At 40.8% G+C, this 19,797-nt stretch overlaps 1 protein-coding gene across 3 annotated transcripts in view; it reads left to right on the top strand.

Moving 5' to 3' along the window:
• Positions 1 to 19,797, top strand: part of AMPH (amphiphysin) — a 123,938-nt gene that overhangs the window by 63,924 nt on the left and 40,217 nt on the right. For all 3 annotated transcript variants that reach the window (XM_063325579.1, XM_063325578.1, XM_063325577.1), the window contains exons 3-7: positions 5,718 to 5,772; positions 13,253 to 13,347; positions 15,959 to 16,054; positions 17,398 to 17,505; positions 17,883 to 17,968. In XM_063325579.1, the coding sequence (XP_063181649.1) occupies positions 5,718 to 5,772; positions 13,253 to 13,347; positions 15,959 to 16,054; positions 17,398 to 17,505; positions 17,883 to 17,968 (440 nt within the window). The remainder of the gene's footprint in view (positions 1 to 5,717; positions 5,773 to 13,252; positions 13,348 to 15,958; positions 16,055 to 17,397; positions 17,506 to 17,882; positions 17,969 to 19,797) is intronic.

The raw sequence follows: 19,797 nt of genomic DNA, 5'->3' as shown, positions 1-19,797 counted from the left end.
TGGACAGTTTTCCACTAGACCTGTTAATACATAGCTTATATATGTTATTTAAGAATATAGTTATGGTTATACAGCTATAGGCATAAACAGAGGCTAAGTACATGTTCAGAAAGTCATATAATCATAGAATCATAGAATGCTTAGAGTTGGAAGGGACCTTAAAGATCATCTAGTTCCAATTCCCCTGCCATGGGCTCGACATTTAGTATGTGTAGATCACTTTTAGCCATAGACTTGTAGACTTTGCACTTGCTGTCTTTGCACACCTCAAATTTTCATTAAAACCATTAGTCTGGGCCCTACTTTGAGGACATGAGTATGCTTCTAGGAAGGTGTAATACGTATGAAGGTAGGATCCTAGCTTGGGGAGGGAGAGGTTTAGTTGCGAGGCAAGAAGGTAGGAATTCCATTTAAGGAGGGTGCCAAATATTTTCTGTTCAGTCCTCATCAGAATGGGAGACCGTTGGTCCAGTAAAAGGGTTAATTAGTTAAGCATCACTGTGGGCACCGAGCTTTCTCACCTGGCTACTGGGAGACACTACTGAAACGGGGCAGAGCTTGCCGATTCTTACCTTTGGAGTTCATACTTTTTCGGATTAGTCTAAATTGTCTGAGGAGACTGTTTGATTTCATGCAGTTTACTTGAATTCATCATGTTACTTAATAACTAGAACAATAAAATTCTTACTCTTGAGCCTTCTTAGTGGCTAGACCACAAGTTTGGTGCTGTCCTGGTATGTACCAGGATGCCAAACACCTCTGTATTTCAGAGAAGGTTGCAAACCCAACTTTTTTCAAGTGATGCACTAGACAAACAATTTAAAACCCAAGTCTCTTACAGCTTGTAGAAAGAGAAAAGAAAAAATGCATTTCTTTAAGAATCTTTAAGAAAAAGATTCCAAAATTTGGAGACAGTTCTAGGAACTATAAGGAGACTGAGAAATGGTGAAATAGGGTACTCTGGTGCGCAGATATATTTCATACTGAATTATGGATTTGTCCCAACAGCCTCTTATTTTGTTAAGCTTCACTTAATGCAATAGTCCTTTGCATTCATATTTCTGAGTCCCTTAAAAGACCTGCCAGTAAATACTACCTAAAGTGTTTGCAAATAGAGAGACAGTGCTGCTTTACCTTGCAGCTAAATTGCACATTAAAGGATATCATCCAGGTGATACAGAAAATGCTTTCTTTTGAGCTATTTCCCTGATGTCTTCATGATGGAATGACAAAATTCCAGTATTAGACTTATAGCTGCATTAATAATTATTTGGTTTGCATTTCTATGGGGCAGGTTATTAATTAACCTACGCTCCAGGTTCAGCATTGACAGTGCTCCTGACTCTCGCTAAAGTGGAGTGATTTATTTGCTTTTGGTATCAAGCACATGCTGTGCTGACCTTTCCTGTAAAGACGTATTGTGTTTACCTCCTGTATGTGACATGATAGAAAAATCAAACTCTTCTGTTCTGCCTGGAAAGCTGTGCATAAATGATGCTCGGTAAAATAGGTCATCCAATTCCAGCTTTCGTGGAGGCAACATGGCCTTTAACTTCTGAGTGGAAGCAACGATTTTTCTATTGCATCAGGAAGCAAAAGCTGATAAGACACAAAGCGTCTTTTTTGTGGTCTTAGTAATTAAGTTTTTGTCAGTCTTGTCAGTTTTACAGCCAACAGTGCTGTGGCTCTCTGTCTTAATTCCAGTGCTAAGATATTAAATACCATTCTTTGAAAAGAAAATCAAAACTAAACATACACAATAATCAGTAGTACGGAAAAGGCTTAATGCTGCTGTAATGGCGTGTAAGACCTGTGGCTGTAGATGACAAGATCCTGTAATGCTGAGCCTCCTTATCTCACTGGGTGCACGTGTCTTTACCAGCTACATAATACTGACCATGTAATAAGACCGGAGAGTAGAAAAGGGGATCTGACAGCGATGCTGACTGTGTTCAGAGTAGCAAGTTGTTGTTTGGGACACCGGTGTGGAGAGCTGTGTCGATTTTTTCTAATGAGGGGTGTTCTTTTGGGTTGTTAGCATGCCTCTCTTGCTCTTGTATGCAGTTTAACAGGATTGCCTGACAGACTTTTGGTAATTTGTATGTTGAGTTTGATCAGGTGAGCTGAGAGCACTGATTTCTGGTGCTGGAGTCCAGTGAGAACATGCCTACTGTTATCAAACAACCTGATTGTGAGAAGTTTGCTACTAAGTGTGCTATTGAGATTTCTCGCTGGAGTTTTATTGCGTATTTTGAAACTGTGACTCATTTTGCTGCCTCATGTAGAACAAATAAAAGAAATTACGTAACGATAAAGGAACCATCAGTGCGCTCTTGGGAAATCTCATTTCAGAAGAGCACAACATCTGCAAAATAACACCTACTTTTCATTCTCCTTCGAGAAGCTGCATCTTAATTAACAAAATTGATGGCCTTAACGAAGATACTTGGAGCAGTGGTTTCAGAGCCATCAGATGCTTTCATCTGATAGAGCAGAAAGGAGAAAGTGTATCAGTAAGCATTGAGAAGGTGCAATATTAAATATGTGGCAATCTTTAAAACAGTGCTATTTAAAACCTCTGTGTCACAGTTTGCAAGATGCGTGGAGTCAGCAATGCAGTATTTTCATACTGTGAACATTAATTGATCTGTTAGGTGCTACAAGTATATCTGTCCTCGCTAATAGGGAGTTTAGTATAGCAAAGTGTGTAGATCACAGGCATGTTTTGCAGAATTTGCAGGGCTGAGGACTTTTGATGCAAATTTTTATTTCTGTTATTTTACAGAAAGGTCTAATTCTGTTGCCATTGAAGCTGAGAGATTCTCTCTCAAATTCAGTGGGAGGTGGACCTTGCCCGTGGATGCTTTAATGTCACGTGTCATAGAACATTTGCTAATGAAGGAAAATTCATATGGCTCTATGCTGCTTAGATGTTTCAGTGGTTTGTGACCTGTTAATAACCTAGGCTGAGGGCCATGCGTGTTAAAATTATTCTTTTGAATGAATTGTCAGAATTCATCACAGCACATATGGCAAAATATTTGCATCATGTTTTACTGCTATGACTTTTTCTTAGAAGTTTTCCTGAGCGGCGGTTGCTGATGACGCATGACACTAACCAACCGCAATAGATCTCATAGTGGTTTAGGGTACCAGTTGTAAAACCGTTACAAACATAGTGTTTGAGCAGCGTGCGTCCCTGACATGCTGTTTGTGGTGTGCTAGTTAGTCCTTGTGATAAAACGGCACGTGTATGAGTAAATATAGACCTTTTACTGGACATGAGGACAGCTAACAGTATTCTGAGCCTTCAGCTGAGGTTTGCTGCTCCTGAAACATCACACGTTCTTTAGTAACTAAAAATTCTTATAGTATGGGCACCTGTTCAGCTGGACCATGATGAAGAATCAAGTTGCTGTATCTACTTCCCGTTTTCACCAAAGCGCTCAGGCTAAAGAAGATATGACTAGGAAAGATAATTTCTGTGCCTTCAGAGTACCGGGGATCCTCCCAGGACGAGACGGCATGGATAAAAGGGGAACTTCCCTCCTCTTTCTACCACATGTTTACAGATACTCCTCTCCATATCGGAGAGCGAGAAGTTCTGCCCCTGGGTTCAATCTCCTTTCCTCTGTGGCAGTGGCGTTCGCTTAATGCCTTACTCTGCAGAGAGCAGACAACTTCTGTCATCTCTCTGCCTCCCATTCTGGCACGGAAAGAAGTAGAAAAAAGTCAGCTTCTGAAGTGTGTTAGGGTGCTGTCGTGAAGGTAGGATGATAAAATGTGTTGTTAAGGTGCATTAAGGTAGTATTTTTTTACTAGAGTTTTAAGACGTACATGTATGTGTTTCTTAAGGGACACAACATCAAGCTACCACTACGTTCAGAACTTTCTATTGTGCTGTAAGTAATTAGGCCTGAGGTGTAATCCACTGATTGCTCAACCTGTGCCTCTCTGGCCCCTGCTCTGATAAGCAGCTTTGATCCCAAAGCAATGGAAGGGTTTTGCCTTTCCTTGGAGCATTGAATATGGTCCCAAACCAGAGATGGACTGGTGGGCTGGGTGCTCCTGCGCTCTTGCTGTTACTCAGCATCTTCTCAGATATCACACTGGCGGGGTTATTCCTGTGAGCAGAATTTAGTTGATTAGCAGATTTAGGTTCAAAAAGGAGTTCCGCTTCAGATCAAATTAGTGTAAAAGCAACCTTCTGTTTGTTGAATCTGTAAGGTGAATTCAGTCTGCCTTCTAAGCCCGCTCAGGCGTTTTTACCTTGTAAATTCTTTAATATTTCCAGGACCTTTAAACAGTTGCCCTCTCCTCACAGCCCATTGCATTTTGGGTTTTTTTTGATCCAGTTCTAAAGGATGCAGTCCTTCAGTTCCCTGCAGGGAGCTGGGAGAGGCGAGTTTAGTGGGTGTAATCCGCATTGCAATGTGTGTACTGGTGAGGCAAATGAGTATTTTTTGAGAACCACCATTTGGGTTTAACATGGCTGCAGGTAGATGGATTCTAAGCCCCAGATGGTCCCTTTAAACCTGAATTTCTTACGATCCTCCGTGTCTGAATGCTCTGAGCATCGCTGTCACTGATGGCAAATCCTTTACTGACAACAGAAGTCCTTTGACTTAAGTAGAGTTATAACAGCTTATACCAGTTGAGCCTCTGCCTTCTAAAATATTCACACATATACCCTTTTGGGTTCTGACATTCACACGAAAAATATGAGAGAAACTCCAAAGCAGTCAGTCATATTTTGCAGCTGATTTTTCCATATGGTGTAGCTGTATGTGAGAAAATGTGACTGCAAGCTGATATTCCTATAGTTTCCAACCGCTTAAATAAATAATTTGAAGGATGTTGGGAACTGATAAATGTGGAGCATTTCCAAAATCTTCAGGCTATTGAAGGTCTCCTGGACAACAGCTTTTTAGCAGTAAAGTATGTTTTATAGTGTAGCACAGGTTTTATTGCAAGTCCAAGGAGCTGTGAAGTCCAACTTGTGATGCAGTCAGAGATAAAGTAAAGGAACCCGTTTTGTTTTGTCTATTCTGAGTTTTTCAAAGGCTGTTGATACAAGATAAAGAAAGATCGTTTTGATGTATTTGCCAAAGAAACATTTGAGATTTCACAGCAGACAGCAAGATGCAGGAGCCAAGCTAAACAAAATAGCTAATGCTATTGTTTTTTAGTAGCTATTTCCTTGCAAAATAGGAAAATGTTAAAATACTTGGAAAACCGTTTGCAAAAGTTATAAGCCATCTATGTAAAGGCATGGATTTTCTGCAAGTCTAGATTGCCCGCATTTGAGTGGTTTCCAGCGGAGGTGCGCCATTCTTGATTATACTACTTTGTGTTTCAGGTTAGGACATTGGCCAGGCTGACTTGAACTGGACCTTGGCCATAAAATATACCTGCCTCTCTTTGGCTGGAATGTGCAGATGACTGATAAAATAAACCCAGAAATTTTAGCCTAGAGAATACACTATGCATAGCATCTTGGCCAGGCCACCTTTTCTGGATGAACCTCTGCATATGCTTGCAGTATGTGACACTATTCATCAGATAGATAGCTCCTGAAATTGCTTTTTGTGGTGAAGTTTGACATACTGTATGCATGTTTTAAGGCATAAAATATAACTGAAAAGTGTTTTCAATAACATAATTGAAATGTGTTTTCACTTCCTTGCTTTTTTTTTTTTTGTTTTTTTCTTTTCCAGGCAGAGGGTTCCAGGCTCCAGAGAGAACTGAGAGGATATTTAGCAGCCATCAAAGGTGATTTTTAAGTTTTACATCGTGTTTTCATAAAGCAAAGTTTTTTAACTTGTTGAAGTTATACAAAGACAAATACAAGCAATATCGCTTTCGTCATTAGTAGTCCACATTTCTGCTTTGGATCCGGCACAGGCTCTTTAGCCCGTTGCTAGGGATTCTGCGCCTTTGATGTCAACTGATGTGTGTACAGTCTTGCATGCACCGCTCGTCCTTGGCTGTCCTTTGTGCGTGGGACTGCTGCCCAGATTCTCACGTTGCATGCATTTTGAGCACCCACAAAATCTACGCATCTTCTTACTCATCTTTGCAAATGCTAGAATATGAAATACCCCATGCAAGGCAAGGGATTGCTTGATCTCCACAACTGTAACGTTGCCAGGTCTTACTAGCTGGACGATGATCTCCCTCCAAAATCACGCTCCCTGCGAGGATGTGATTTCTCCTATATTTCTGACTGCTTAACCCATGCTTTGTAAAATTTAAAAATCAAATGTGATCTCGTTCGATACTACATTGAAAATCCAAGTAGCAGAAGCTCACTGGTCAGTGCTTAAATATCAGGGGTTAAGTAAACAGCTATTTAAATCCTACTGAACATTTGTAAATCCAGCACACTCAGCATCATATGCAGTGTTCTCTTTCTCATGCCACCTCTCAGGAGTTGGAGGCCTGGTGCTAAAGGGAAGGGAATAAGAGTTGTTGACTTACAGAGACATAGTAATGGTTTCTTGAGATAAATATACATATATATAGGTAGGTGTGTGTGTATTCTTTACCTGGCTCCAGTTACAAATGAGTATTAACGTCCTTGGAAATCACTGTGTCATAATAGAGCTTCAGCAGCTGGAATTGTAAAACAGGGAGCAAAGCAGTAGCTTAACATCTTTGACTGTCTGTTATTTGCTGGGTGGGCTGGGCAAGGAAAATCCTGTACCAGACAAAAGATATTTTTATAGAATCATAGAATGGTTAGAGTTGGAAAGGACCTTAAAAATCATCTCGTTCCAACTCCCCTGCCATGCGCAGGGACACCTTCCACTAGACCAGGTTGCTCAAAGCCCCATCCAGCCTGGCCTTGAACACTGCCAGGGATGGGGCATCCACAACTTCTCAGGGCAACCTGTTCCAGTGTCTCACCACCCTCAGAGAGTGTCTCCCCACCCTCCACACCCACATTTCTTCCTAATAGCTAATCTAAATCTATCCTCTTTCAGTTTAAAACCACTACCCCTCGTCCTATCACTACACTCCCTGATAAAGAGTCCCTCCCCATCTTTCCTGTAGGCCCCCTTTAGGTACTGGAAGGCTGCTATAAGGTCTCCCCGGAGCCTTCTCTTCTCCAGGCTGAACAACCCCAACTCTCTCAGCCTGTCTCGATAGGAAAGGTGCTGCAGCCCTCTGAAAATCTTCATGGCCCTCCACTGGACTTGGTCCAACAGGTCCATGTCCTTATGTTGGTGGCCCCAGAGCTGGACGTAGTACTCCAGGTGGGGTCTCACCAGAGCAGAGTAGAGGAGCAGAATCATCTCCCTCTACCTGCTGGCCACGCTTCTTTTGATGCAGCCCAGGATGTGGTTGGCTTTCTGGGCTGTGAGCGCACATTGCTGGGTCATGTTGAGCTTCTCATCCACCAGCACCCCCAAGTCCTTCTCCTCAGACCTGCTGTCAGTCCATTCTCTGCCCAGCCTATATTTATTCTCAGGATTGCCCCGAACCACATGCAGGACCTTGCACTTGGCCTTGTTGAACTTCATGAGGTTTGCAAGGGCCCACCTCTCAACCCTGTCTAGGTCCCTCTTGGATTTTGCCTTGTAGGGTTTTGCACAATATCTTTTGGTTTTAGTCATTTCTGAGGAACCCATTGGATGCTGATTTAACTTTTTTATTTTTCAACCATCCCTTCCCCACACCCATTATCAGATAGACACTCAGAAGCAGCATGATGAAGCTGTTTGTTGGCCAGATGGCTTTTCTGTCACGTAGGCTGACTGTTTACATGCTGCTTTGATTTCCGTGTTGGTGACAACAATCCTCCTCTCCATGTTTCATTTTTTTTCTCTCTCTCTTTCTCTTCTTTTCCTAGTACTCTGTGCATTTATTGGTCCTTTTGCTGGTTTACTTTCTAGTGGGCTACTCTTTGCACCACTTTTTGTTTTTAACTTGGTGCAAAATTTTTCATTATGCAAGTTTTGCCTTTTTAGTCCTGCTTTTCTGTTCAGCATCTTACTCTTGTTGCAGGCCTGTAAGTCCATATTTGAAAATAATTTGGACTGACTTTCTTACTGAGAATGAAGTGTTTGCTAACACCTCAGTATCTTCATGTCTTAAAAAAGAGCCAGTCATAAGCAGCTCACAAAAGCCTTAAAAATGTTATTCTCCAGTGCCAACAAGCCACCAGTGGGTATCCTTGGCACACGTGTTGTTGGCACACCTTCGTGCTGTGGAGTGGGAGGACAGCCCAAGACAGCTCAGTCCACAAACACAGCTCTGGCTGAGGCTTCCCCAAAACTGAGTAGCTCAGCAGTGGCAAAGACCTTTCCAGATTTATGATGGTGGAAGCAGATCCAGCAACTCGTACAGTCTCATGGTTGCTATTCTTTGAAGGACTACCATCATTAAAAGATTTTGGGATGGCTATGTACAAAAGCACGGGAAGCCCCATATTTAGGCACTGAAGTGGGATTTCTGCACCTAGGACATCTGTGCCTTGGAGCCGTGCTGTCATCAGAGGATTATTTTGCAGGGGAAAAGCTCAATCGTATCATTGGAAAATAATGCACTTGGCATCCTTGTACTCTTACGGGTGTGAGAAAAGCTGTTCATTTTAAAGCGTTTCAGGAATTGGCAAGATCGCTATCTTTAACTAAAAGCATTTTATGACGCTAGTATGTTGTGAATAAGTTTCATTTCGCTAAATGCCTTTTGAGTGACTGGATATTGGAAGCTGAAGTACAAGATCCAGGCACAATTTAAGCAAGGAATGGTCAATTGAGCCTTCTTATGACACTTTATCCCTTCGTTTTAATATACTTGACAGTTTGAGGTTTAGTATAACACGTTTGTAAAAGAATTTTTGCTGTATGCAGAGTCTTTCTCTTGCTCAGAGATGCTTCTTAGACTTAGCTGGATCTTGCTCTTTGCTGCTGGTTACTCAGGGACTTGGAGGAACCCTGTCGTAAAGCTGGTGACCTTGTGAATGGCTTTTATGTGCTGTTTTATTTCACCTGCACGGTAGCTTAACATCTGCTATGTATCAGTGGTGTTTGTACTGACGAGACTGTGTACTATCCCCCATAGCTATACTCATCTCATGCCTCCGTCTTCTGTCTCTTCCAGTCTCCTTGGCAACGTGTATCTGGGTTCTCTACTTCATGGTTTATTTTTTTAAGCTTTTGAGAGCTGTAGGCGACTTGAACAGTTTTATGGGCCAATTGTTAAAGAAACCTTAAATCAGTCTCCCATTCTCTACCCTGAGCTCTTTGCAAGTGCCAGTGCAGATGGGGAGATGTAGACCCGGGTCTGCATGGAGGTGGCAAGGCGGCAGAGGTAAAAAGGAATCCTGCATCATGAAAAAGAAGCACCATACTTTTCAGATGGCTTAATGTAGTAAGAAATAACAACTGATGTACAGGTAGGCAAGGGGAGATTTTGGAGGTCTGTAAGCTGCCTAGCTGTCAGTCTGTGGCTGACAGAACTGCACATATCCTCCAGACACACAAATCTTAAAATCAATCATGTAATTTCTTAGAAGCAATACAACTATTCATCATCTTTCTGTAAAATTTAGTAATGAATTATGAAATGATTGAATTGTTCCAGTGGCAACTGTAATGGGTAACTAGCAATAACAGTTACAATCTTTATGGTCGGATAGGTCATTTCCCTAGAGAGCCACACATGAAGCTCTCTTCCCCACTCAAATAATTAAATATTAAGAGCCAGACCAAGGTGCCTCACTCCGTCAGAAAAACGGAATTTTCTCCATGATTCAGCCTAGATTCCCTTGATGGGTAGTGTGGAAACCCCACAGTATATGGGTCCTATGGCCGACAGGGAGTCCCAGGCCAGTCGCGATCTCCGTGGGAGCTTGAGTACACTGGAATTGTGATGGCAAAGAGTCACTTACCCTCTGTCATCTCTAGGGTTCTTAACGGGAATGTCTCTGCACTGCCACCCCCACGATCCCTACCACATGGAGACCTCTTCTGGGGTTCCAGGGACAGGGGCTTTTTCCCATAGCAAGAGGGATGATTTCATCTGAGAGCCTCAGACTTCAGTAACTGGATTATTTAGCATCATTTTTCCTAAGCGATTCGATTATTTTGGCATTTGCAGTTATTAAATGAGTGACCCAATTACCAAGAAGAAGTGGTACCAAATTAAACAATTGGTATTAAATATAAATTTCTAACTGTTCATTAGCAGTAAAAATTCATTTTGCGTTTCTTAGTACTTTAATGGCTTGCTTGGAACAATTTGTCTTTCTCAGTGATAGCAGTTAAAAACAGCAGAGAGGGACAGGCTGCAGTCTGTGGCTGAGACACTAATCCTCTTAACTTTAGTGCTGAATAATGCATAAAAGGTATCGGTGAATAAGAAATAATTCTATGTGAAAACCAGCCAAATAAAAAAACACATTGGACATGGTAAGTTTATGCCCACAGGCATGAAAAAGAATGGGAAGCCACTGGATTGGTATTTACCTATGCACTCATTTGGAGTATTGCGGTAAACTTAGCGTAGATGCAGTAGGAGGGGAGTAGGATGGATGATCGTGGCCTGTGGAAATTTCAGACTGAAGCCCCTGACTGAAGAAGCCAAGTACTGTAATGCTCACTTGCTTCATGCTGCAGCTGGACTTCATTGATGTTTTTTACAGGAATGTGGTAGAATGGAGGATTGATTACCAGATTCTCAGAACTGAAAAAAAAAAAAAAAAGTGTGGAAGTTGGTGCAACTTTGATATGACTCAAGCGTGGGATATTAAGTGGCTTTTACTTACTCTCTTAAGCAGATGTATGCCTGAGTCCTGTAGTACTTAAAAAAGAAAGTCTGCGTAGGAAAAGGTGCTCTACCCGAGGCTGGTCTGCGACCGAGCTGAGAGCGAGCTGCAGGAGGGATTAGCGAGTGGCTGTACTTGCCTGCCTGCCCCAGGAACCTACGTGGCAGGTTTAGCACGCGTCAGACTTAAGGGCAGAAGTTCAGGTATCAGAAAGGATCAAGGGTGAGCCGGGATCTGCAAACCTTCCTGGTCTGAGCCTTTGCCCTCAGTGGACAGAAGCAAGTCTCCTTAAGCACGGCGATAGTGTGATGGTTTTGCCTTGCCTCCTAAGTTGATTAATTTGCAGTGGCATTAAAGATTTTAAATGAGTGCTGCCTGGAAAAATATGTGAAGATCTTCTGTATTTTACTGAAATCTGGCATATTCTAGGCAAAAAAAGCCCCTTTATTCAGGAACCCTTTCTTAGCTGGTGATACATCATCCTAAGCATTAACCATGAAGGAGAAAAGGAAGAAACGCATCTTAAGTTAATTTCTATGAAATGCACCTTAAGTTCTTGTGCTATATCAGTTCTCTGAGCTGAGCTCCGTTGTTAAAAAGCACCCTCAAGACAATCCCTGAAGAGATCAAATATTCTGTTTTGGCTCAGCACCTTTTGATTGAAGGGTGAAAGCTTGTACGCTCTGAACACCAGGGTTTCCTTTGTACTTGTTCTCCCCATTTCCCACTCCGTTCTCTCCCTTGAACCCAAGGTCTGAGAATAGCCATCTGCCTTCAGCTTTTTCAGTATCTTTTTTCCTATCCTACCCATTCCATAGACCACCATTTTTATATTAGGAAGTGTGTATTACTGCATTTATTTTCCTGTCGTATCTTGAGTGTGTGTTTTGGAGTGCATGGCAGAATAGCTACTGATAAGGTCAAGTCCGCTATTCTAGACATTCAGGTTTCAAATTAATTCTCCTTTTCCACTCCTGAGCATGTCTTTGTGCAGAAAACGAAATACTGATGTTATTCCTAAATTCAGCCACTGAGCAGTTAAATCTGAAGATCACGCTAGAGATACTTTCAAGATAGCACAGATGTGCTGCAGTAAACAGACTTTGGCTGCAGAAAAAATGTGTTTTTTTTAAAAAAAGTTAATGATAGGTAAAAAAAATAGCAGTGTTGTTCATATTTTGCAAAGAAGTTGAAATAAAGTTGACGTTTTAAAATTACTGATTCTTGGCACGTTAGGTGAGATCAGTTTGGTTTCACTGGATTTGGAATCACAGTCAACATCTAATGTATTGGTGCTCCATCAAAATGGAAAGGTAAAGCCCAATGACTTCACTGAGGGCAGTAATTTATTCACTGGGGTCAAATTGATCTCACTGAAGATAGATTTAGGCTCTTTCTCATAATATCATTGAAGCTACTTTACATTTAAGCCAGCTCCTCTGTGTATTACAGAGTGATAACCATCAAAAGTCCCTTTTCTTGTTTCACCCGTGGTAGGCAAGAGCTCCAAAGGTGACTGATGCGGTTTGGCTTAGCCCCCTTCTATATAGACACCACCCTGCTGCAAGCGTAAATAAGCACTGGGCTCCACATACTTCTAAACCTACTGGGTGAGCATACAAGATAATAATTCTTCATAAAACCAGGTCTGTTATGGCACTCTTCTCAAGTTCAGGCATCTTTTCCCTTGACACTGTCTCAGCTCTTGCCAGTCCTTTGCTTCATTATGAACATACCGTTAGGTCACCATCATTATTGTGGGCACAAGAATAACAGGCTCAACCACTCTCACTTTACACGTGGAAGATCTTGAGACTTAAATATCTTTGAAAACAAGGAAACAGAGAAATCCTGAGATATGTTCTACCTGTGTGTGACCTCCCCCATTCCAGGGAGCACTTTTGTTTAGCGCAGACCTATTTATTCTAAGTCCATTTTTATAGCCAGCAATTCCATAAATCTCTGCCGTTTTTACTGTGCCACCCTGCAAATGCCTCTTCTTTCAAACAGGTTGGCGTGGTACTCATTACAGGCTGGCATAGTACTCGTTACAGGCCGGGTAGGAGACTATTCTGTAGAGTGGAAGAGCTGAGAATAACCAAAGGCAGGTCGCTATTTGATTGTCTTTCCAGTGACAGTCTGTCAGTTGGGTATTATATGTCTTTCGTAGGCAGGACTACCCTCCGAGTTGTTGTTCATGTTGAGATATGTTTAGTTCAGAATAGAAAATGGAATCCATAATTTGATAGAAACTTTTTTTCTCCATATTAAATACGGGTTAATCGTTCTGTGAGGGACTTTTCTTGTTAACCTGGTGGAGCTGGGTGAAAATAAAGGTTTTGCTTCAGCTCTTGAAAGCGATATTCTAAACATGCCAGAGGGAATAGTATAGTGGGTACATGTGGGTCGAAATAAAGATATTTAGCAACTGTTTCTTGTAGTTTGCCGTTATATGTCCCTCCTTCTGTCTAATTACAGGGATGCAAGATGCTTCAAAGAAGCTTACAGAGTCTCTTCATGAAGTGTATGAGCCAGATTGGTACGGACGAGAAGATGTGAAAATGATTGGAGAGGTAAGATGTGTGGAAAGAGAAAAAAAGTATTTTGGCTGCAAATGGATTAATCCGAGCTGTTGAGGAGAAGTGTAAGTCTGAAATTTCCCTTAATTCTTTGTTGCATGTTAAATCCTTTTTTCTGAGCATGGAAATTATTGGTCTTGTGAAATGCACCTCCTGTTGACCAGATGCTGCGTTTACAATGTCTATTTTACAAACTAGCTGACAAAAGCTCCCACTGAGGGTCAACATCAGTGTGAGCAGAATTGGTCCTGATAGCAACACACTGACAAGTTTGTACAAGGTATCTTACATGCGGTTTTACAGTCGGGATTCTCAATTCAATTGAATGTTAAAAATTACCTAATCTGCTTATCCTTGTGTGCCATGTGACAACTGTTGAGCCAGCGGCACTGAACAGGATATCTGATGGGACGCTAGCCTCTCTCTGACAAGAATCTGGAATTTAAGGGCAAATTAGGCTGCAGGGCAATATTCATTTTAGCCTTTTTAGCTTCCTCCAGTGATTAAAGAATAGGTTTTTCTAGAGGTCACTGCAGGAATTTGGCTTGATGTTCTCTGAACTGCCTGCTTAAACAGCCTTAATTCTAGGGGAAGTGTGTCAGCAAATGTGCTGGTGGTACAAGAAAGTGCGAACTGTTATCAGTGCAGCTTTTAAGCACCTGGCATTGTTTGCAAGGCCTCCCGGAGAAGATAATTAACAAGGAACTGGAAGACGGAGCAGTCTTCCCAAATCTGCGTATAATGACTATTCTTCTCTGTGTCTTCCTCTACCTGTGCCTTCCTCTGCCCTCCCCTGCTGCTGAAGGCATGACGTGTTTTTGATTTTAAAAGCACCCAACTTCCAAACTTTTTAATTTAAGATACCATACCATTTCTATTGTTTTAGGTTAAACAGTTGGAAGATCTGCTCCATCTTGCTGTAGCACCTCATCTTGTATCTGTAGACTATTAAATAGATTTTTACACTCAGAAATTTGTAATTGTGTGTGGAAGGACCAAAATTTGGCTCTTAATCTCTATTAGATATAGAGATAAACGTTAGATGTGTTATCTTAATAAGAGGCTTGTGGGCAGTATTACAAAATCTCTGCTCCTGATTTTTTTCCCCTATATAATCACAAATGTAGATTTATGCATCCCTCAACCTAGAGTAAAAAAGAATGATGTATTTGTGCAGTCCAGGATATAAATGATCATTCCAAAAGGGATCCACCTAAATGACTTTATTCTGTATGGTAGGAAAGATGATAGCTTAAAGGACTCTTCAGCAATGGTTTTTGAGCCCGTAAAGCTTTCAGAAAACCTCCATGATTTTAATTTGTCACAAATTTGTATCAGCAAGATGCAAAGACAAATGCAAAAGACTGGCAGTTGCTTGCGATGATCTAATGCTGTGCTGCTTTGTAGACCACTGTGATTAAATATTGTGTTAATAAATGGGGTATTTCTTTTAACCATGATTAATAGATTGTAATAAGTCATTAGGGACCCTGTTAGGGTAGGAAATGAATGAACTGAATGCTGGCATCACACAGCATTTATAATATGCCCTATATTATAGCCTATGATAAAACAAACACTAGGGAGTAGCTTTCCGGACTTGCCAGTGAGGATAACAGCCCTGCAGAGCAGTGCTTGCCCCCTTTACCCTCCCTCCCGTCAAAGGAGGGAGTTCAGTGATTTTTGAAATGTGCAAAGAAACGGGGGATGAGGATGTTTAACATGTGCTAGTGACTTGTTCAACGGAGAACCTGGGACCTCGAGCACTATGTCTCTATGTAACTGGATTTGCTTCTGGCAAGGGATCTCACCCTGCTCCCCACGGGGTCTTTGTCACATCAGCTACATTAATATATTCTTAAAAACTGGAAAACTACAAGGGGTGTCTCTTGGTGACTGCCCCAGGGCTGCAAAGGGGACTGTTGAAAAGCTTCTGAGAGGGGGTGTGCTTGTTTATTTTGCCTCTGATTTGGCACGTTTCGTATCTGGCATCCCAGTTCTCTAGCAGCGTGAAGCAGAGTTCTTCTCTGTGCATTGGCCATTTCATCAAATGTACCTTAATGGCACAAAAAGTACGGGATGGAAAGACATTTCTTAGGCTGGGTCTCCACAGGTTTTATTTTAAAAATGCCCAAGCAAAACTAAGCTTACAAATCCTTGTAATTGATGGGAAACCCATTTTATTTTTTTTCCTTTATTTTATTTACTCTTCTATTTTTAGTTGTACTTCTTTTCTCTGTAAGGAACGTTCATAGGCATAAGAACTAGGGCAGCTTCAGATTCTGCATCGTTGTCCCTCAGGAACCTGAAACCCTGAGGAAGACCTTGAATCTGTGATACCCTTATTTTCACACAGCAGTTGCTATTTGAAAGAATGAAAACACAAACTAGTTATTGCACTTAATGTTCTTTTGTTGTGAAAGTAAAACTTGCAATATCAAGGTATTCCTTTTCATTTACCTTATTAGTACACTTTGACATATTGCTATAAAGAATATTTTAAAACTTCAGAAAGATTAATCTTTATCAATTACATTTGTATTTCTCCGGGGTTTGGAGTGGAATTAAAGTACTAAGCACATTTTTGTCTTTTCTACCTTTACAGAAATGTGATGAACTTTGGGAAGACTTCCATCAAAAACTGGTGGATGGGTCGTTGTTGACCTTGGATACATATCTAGGACAATTTCCTGATATCAAAGTACAGTAACGATTTCCTATAAAGGACAATTTGTAAAAATACTGTTGAGTCATAAAATAAATAGAAAATGAGATTACAGGCAAAGAAGAATCAAAAAGGAGGGGAGGTGGAAGTCATTCTCTTTTGCTATGTAAGAGATGTTGTTCTGTAAGTAAATCCCTGACATTAGGCTGCACAGATTTTCCAAGTGAACAAAAATATGCAGTAGTACTTGGAAGTAAATTAGCCTTTGTAGATAAAACTTTTATGTTTTTTCCTGCTCCTGTTTATTTGGTATGAGATCATTCTCATCGATTTCAACAGGGACACATTAAGCTCTTCAGCTGTTAAAATGCCAGACAAATTAGAACATGAAAAGCAGGCCTTTTGTTATTGGCTAGATGCACCTGTGGGTAGCTAAATATCTTTCTCTTAACTTAGCCACGGTTCCTGTCTTTTAATTAGTTATAAAAAGATTTTGTAATACACATCAGGAGAGACTGTTAGGCAGATTCTAGCCTCTCCTAGATGCCTAGCTGGCGCACAGTCCAGGGAGATGGTTGCTAAATGAAATGTGTGCGGGTAAAGAATCGTTACAGGTGAGAGGTAGATACTTTTATATTTGAATGTGACTGTAAGGCCGTAGCTGGAAGTTCTTTGTGATGCTTCATAATTGAGTAGGTATCATGCAATCATCCCCTATGTCATTTACCTCAGAGACTAAAGAAAAAATAATTTTAAAATCCCAACATTACTGACGTTCAGCCTCAGACTTGCTTGTAAATCAAACTGCACTTATGCCCTCTCAGCATGTGGAATTTACATATAATGTATAGCTTTGTAAAGTCGGTGCATATCAAAGGACTTTTCTTTAGTTTTAAAAGAATTGTATCAGGTAAATTAGAATTCCTATTGTATGTTGAACTCCAGTTATCTTAGTTATGTGTCAGAGCAACTATACTAAGAAGTCTATTTTAAGCATTTTTCCAACTCTAGAAAAAAATTATGTTAATTATTTGTGAAATTTGCACACCATATATAAGGGGAAAACGTCATGTTACCGTGGGTTTAAAAGGTCCACTTATTCTGGAGAATGAGACGATAACAGTGATATCTCAATTGTAAGGCCTGCAAGCCCTTTGCCCACAAAACCCCCTTCCATCTGTAAATAGATTCCTTATTTAAAATAAGGTGATTAGTTTATGTCTTTTACCATGTTCATGCTCCTGCATGATACAGTAATTCAGATACGAACAGCAGATAAGGGAGAATAAAAATATGACAAAAACTTAAATGGCAACATAGGTAAAATAGCTTTTAAAAAAGTGCTGTTTATGCTGACTTTCATTTCTACCCCTGTACAGACTCGCATCGCAAAACGAAGCAGAAAGCTAGTGGACTACGACAGTGCAAGGCATCATTTAGAAGCCCTGCAGAGCTCGAAAAGAAAAGACGAAGGCAGAATTACCAAGGTAGCATGATTGGAAGGATGCTGGCAGAAGATTTAGGGAGCTTGGGTGGCATTTTGTTTTTGTGCAGAGACAGAGCACAAAGTTACTCTTTTTTTTCCTCTCACAGAAATGGAAATAATGATATCCTTAAGCATAAATGTGTATTGAGTATTCTGGTGCATGTGGAGGGGCACGCTCAGACTCTTTCAGGAATGAGTCCCGTTTGAGCCCGAACTTTGTCTTTTGATGAGACTGAGCGGACGGCCAGTCCTGTGCCTGCATGGAGTGGGACTGAGTCACATAAAAAAATAGTTAATAAAAATTGTAAAAGATTTTGTTTGGCCAGTTTTGCTATGTCGTAGTGATTGCAGAAGTCACCCTGTTTCATTTTGGTTTAGGCAGAAGAAGAATTTCAAAAAGCACAGAAAGTGTTTGAAGAGTTTAACACTGATTTACAAGAAGAGTTGCCATCTCTGTGGTCACGGTAAGCCTGGACAGGTGCTGTCTGTAAAGCCCAAAGGGGGAGTAAGGAAAGGGAACCAGGGGATTTTAATGAGCTGATAGAAAATGATTTGATGGCTCCTTGAAGATCTCATCTATTATCTTTTTGAAATAATAAAAGGGAAAATGCCTGCAAATGATCCAAAATTATACTTACTCTAAGTGTATTTATGCTTATTTCTTTCAGTGTATCTTGGCACTTAAGATTCGTTATCAGATCTTCATTCTGAGGTGCAAAAAGTCTCCATTTTATGGGTAAAGAACTGTGTCAGAGCACAGAACAGCAGATCGTGACTATGACCCACTGCTTCTGTAACTTTTCTCAGACACTTTGGTGGTGGATACCTGATCCTTTCAAGAAAAAAAAAAACAACCACTTGTTAATAACAATGATTAAATGTTTCCACTGTCAAAAGTAACTATACAGAGCAGCCACATGTCTTTCTAGATTTGCAATAGGTCTGCTTATAGGTCATTTTCCTCTAAAAGGCATCGAAACAAAGAAAGGTATGAAGATTTTACAGCAGTCGTTGTTCCTATAAGGTACTACTGAAGCAGTAGAAGAAGGTAAAAACAACATTATAATTAGATCACAATACACATTTCATAGTTTTGCACTGACTGTGTCTGCGATGGAAAAGCATTTGATGGCATAGATCATTCACTCTAGATGTTTAATCATGAGTTGTGTTTATACAGAAAATGCAGACAAAATGAACGGGAGAACAAAAGCAGTAGGAAAATAAGCATCTCATTAACGTGTATGTTCTTTAACAAATGACAGTCTGGAGTGGAAATGTGCTGTGAGTCACTGAGGTATCGTTTGTCTGCTCTGCCTTCTAAATTAATTCCTGTTAAATTTCAGACCAATAGAGGCTTTTCCTGCTGTGTTTCTGCCTATTTCAGTTGAAAAATTTCTTAGCACTTCAAGATATTTATTTTATGGTCTTACTAAAAGTAAAACTGCATATGAAGGATTGAGAGTAAGGGCCCCTTTATTTCAATATGTATGTTGCCCACTAACTGGTCTCAGGGAAAGGTAGAATTTAATTTGAGCAACAAGCATAATTTAGAAAGCAATTGCTTTGAGTCCTCTTTTTTTAGTTATTACAGTTCTTCAGGAAGAAAATAATCCATTGAGTTGACATTTTGCAGGCTTATTCTTATGCAAAAGGTTTTTTGGGTTTTTTTTAATAAAAGTTTGGAGAAACTTTTAAATAGGAAAAAGAATAATTCAAAACCTAAGCAAGCATCACCTACTTCTGAGGTGCACAAGAGGTAGGTAATCACTCACCCCCAGCAAGCAGATTTTTGACGGCATGTGCAAAAATGTCTAGTCTATCTTAGAAATTATTTTCTTTTACTTACATATGCATGTATTTCAGGGATAATTTCTTTAAGGAGGGCAGAGCATGGGACACCTACCCCCAGGCCTTACTGAGCTCTATACTTTAAAGCTGCCTCCAGATGTGCCTGCATCATCTAGGTGCTGCGATAACGTCTAGGGCGCAGGCGCTTGCAGAGTGGTACCTCTCTCCTTTCGGTCAATGGTTACCCGCCGTCTGGTGGGAGATGGGGGTCCCCAGAGCACCTTGCCTTCCCTGTGCTTGAGCCTCACTCGTACCAATCCTTTTCCAATCTTCCCCTTCTCTAAAATAAGCTGAAGCCCCCCCGCTGTGGCATAGTTTCAACGTGGTTCACTCTGTGCGGTGTGAAGTGCGATGGTTCTTAACACAAAGAGAAATAATCATGAGCGAACTAGTCTGAAATTGTGACACTCGATCCAATTATTTGCTTTGCTGAGAATAATAG

This window comes from Chroicocephalus ridibundus, chromosome 2 (assembly GCF_963924245.1).
Source record: "Chroicocephalus ridibundus chromosome 2, bChrRid1.1, whole genome shotgun sequence".
Lineage (NCBI taxonomy): Eukaryota > Metazoa > Chordata > Aves > Charadriiformes > Laridae > Chroicocephalus > Chroicocephalus ridibundus.
Note: the sequence above shows the minus strand (reverse complement) of the source record. Positions and strands in the feature narration are given on the sequence as shown.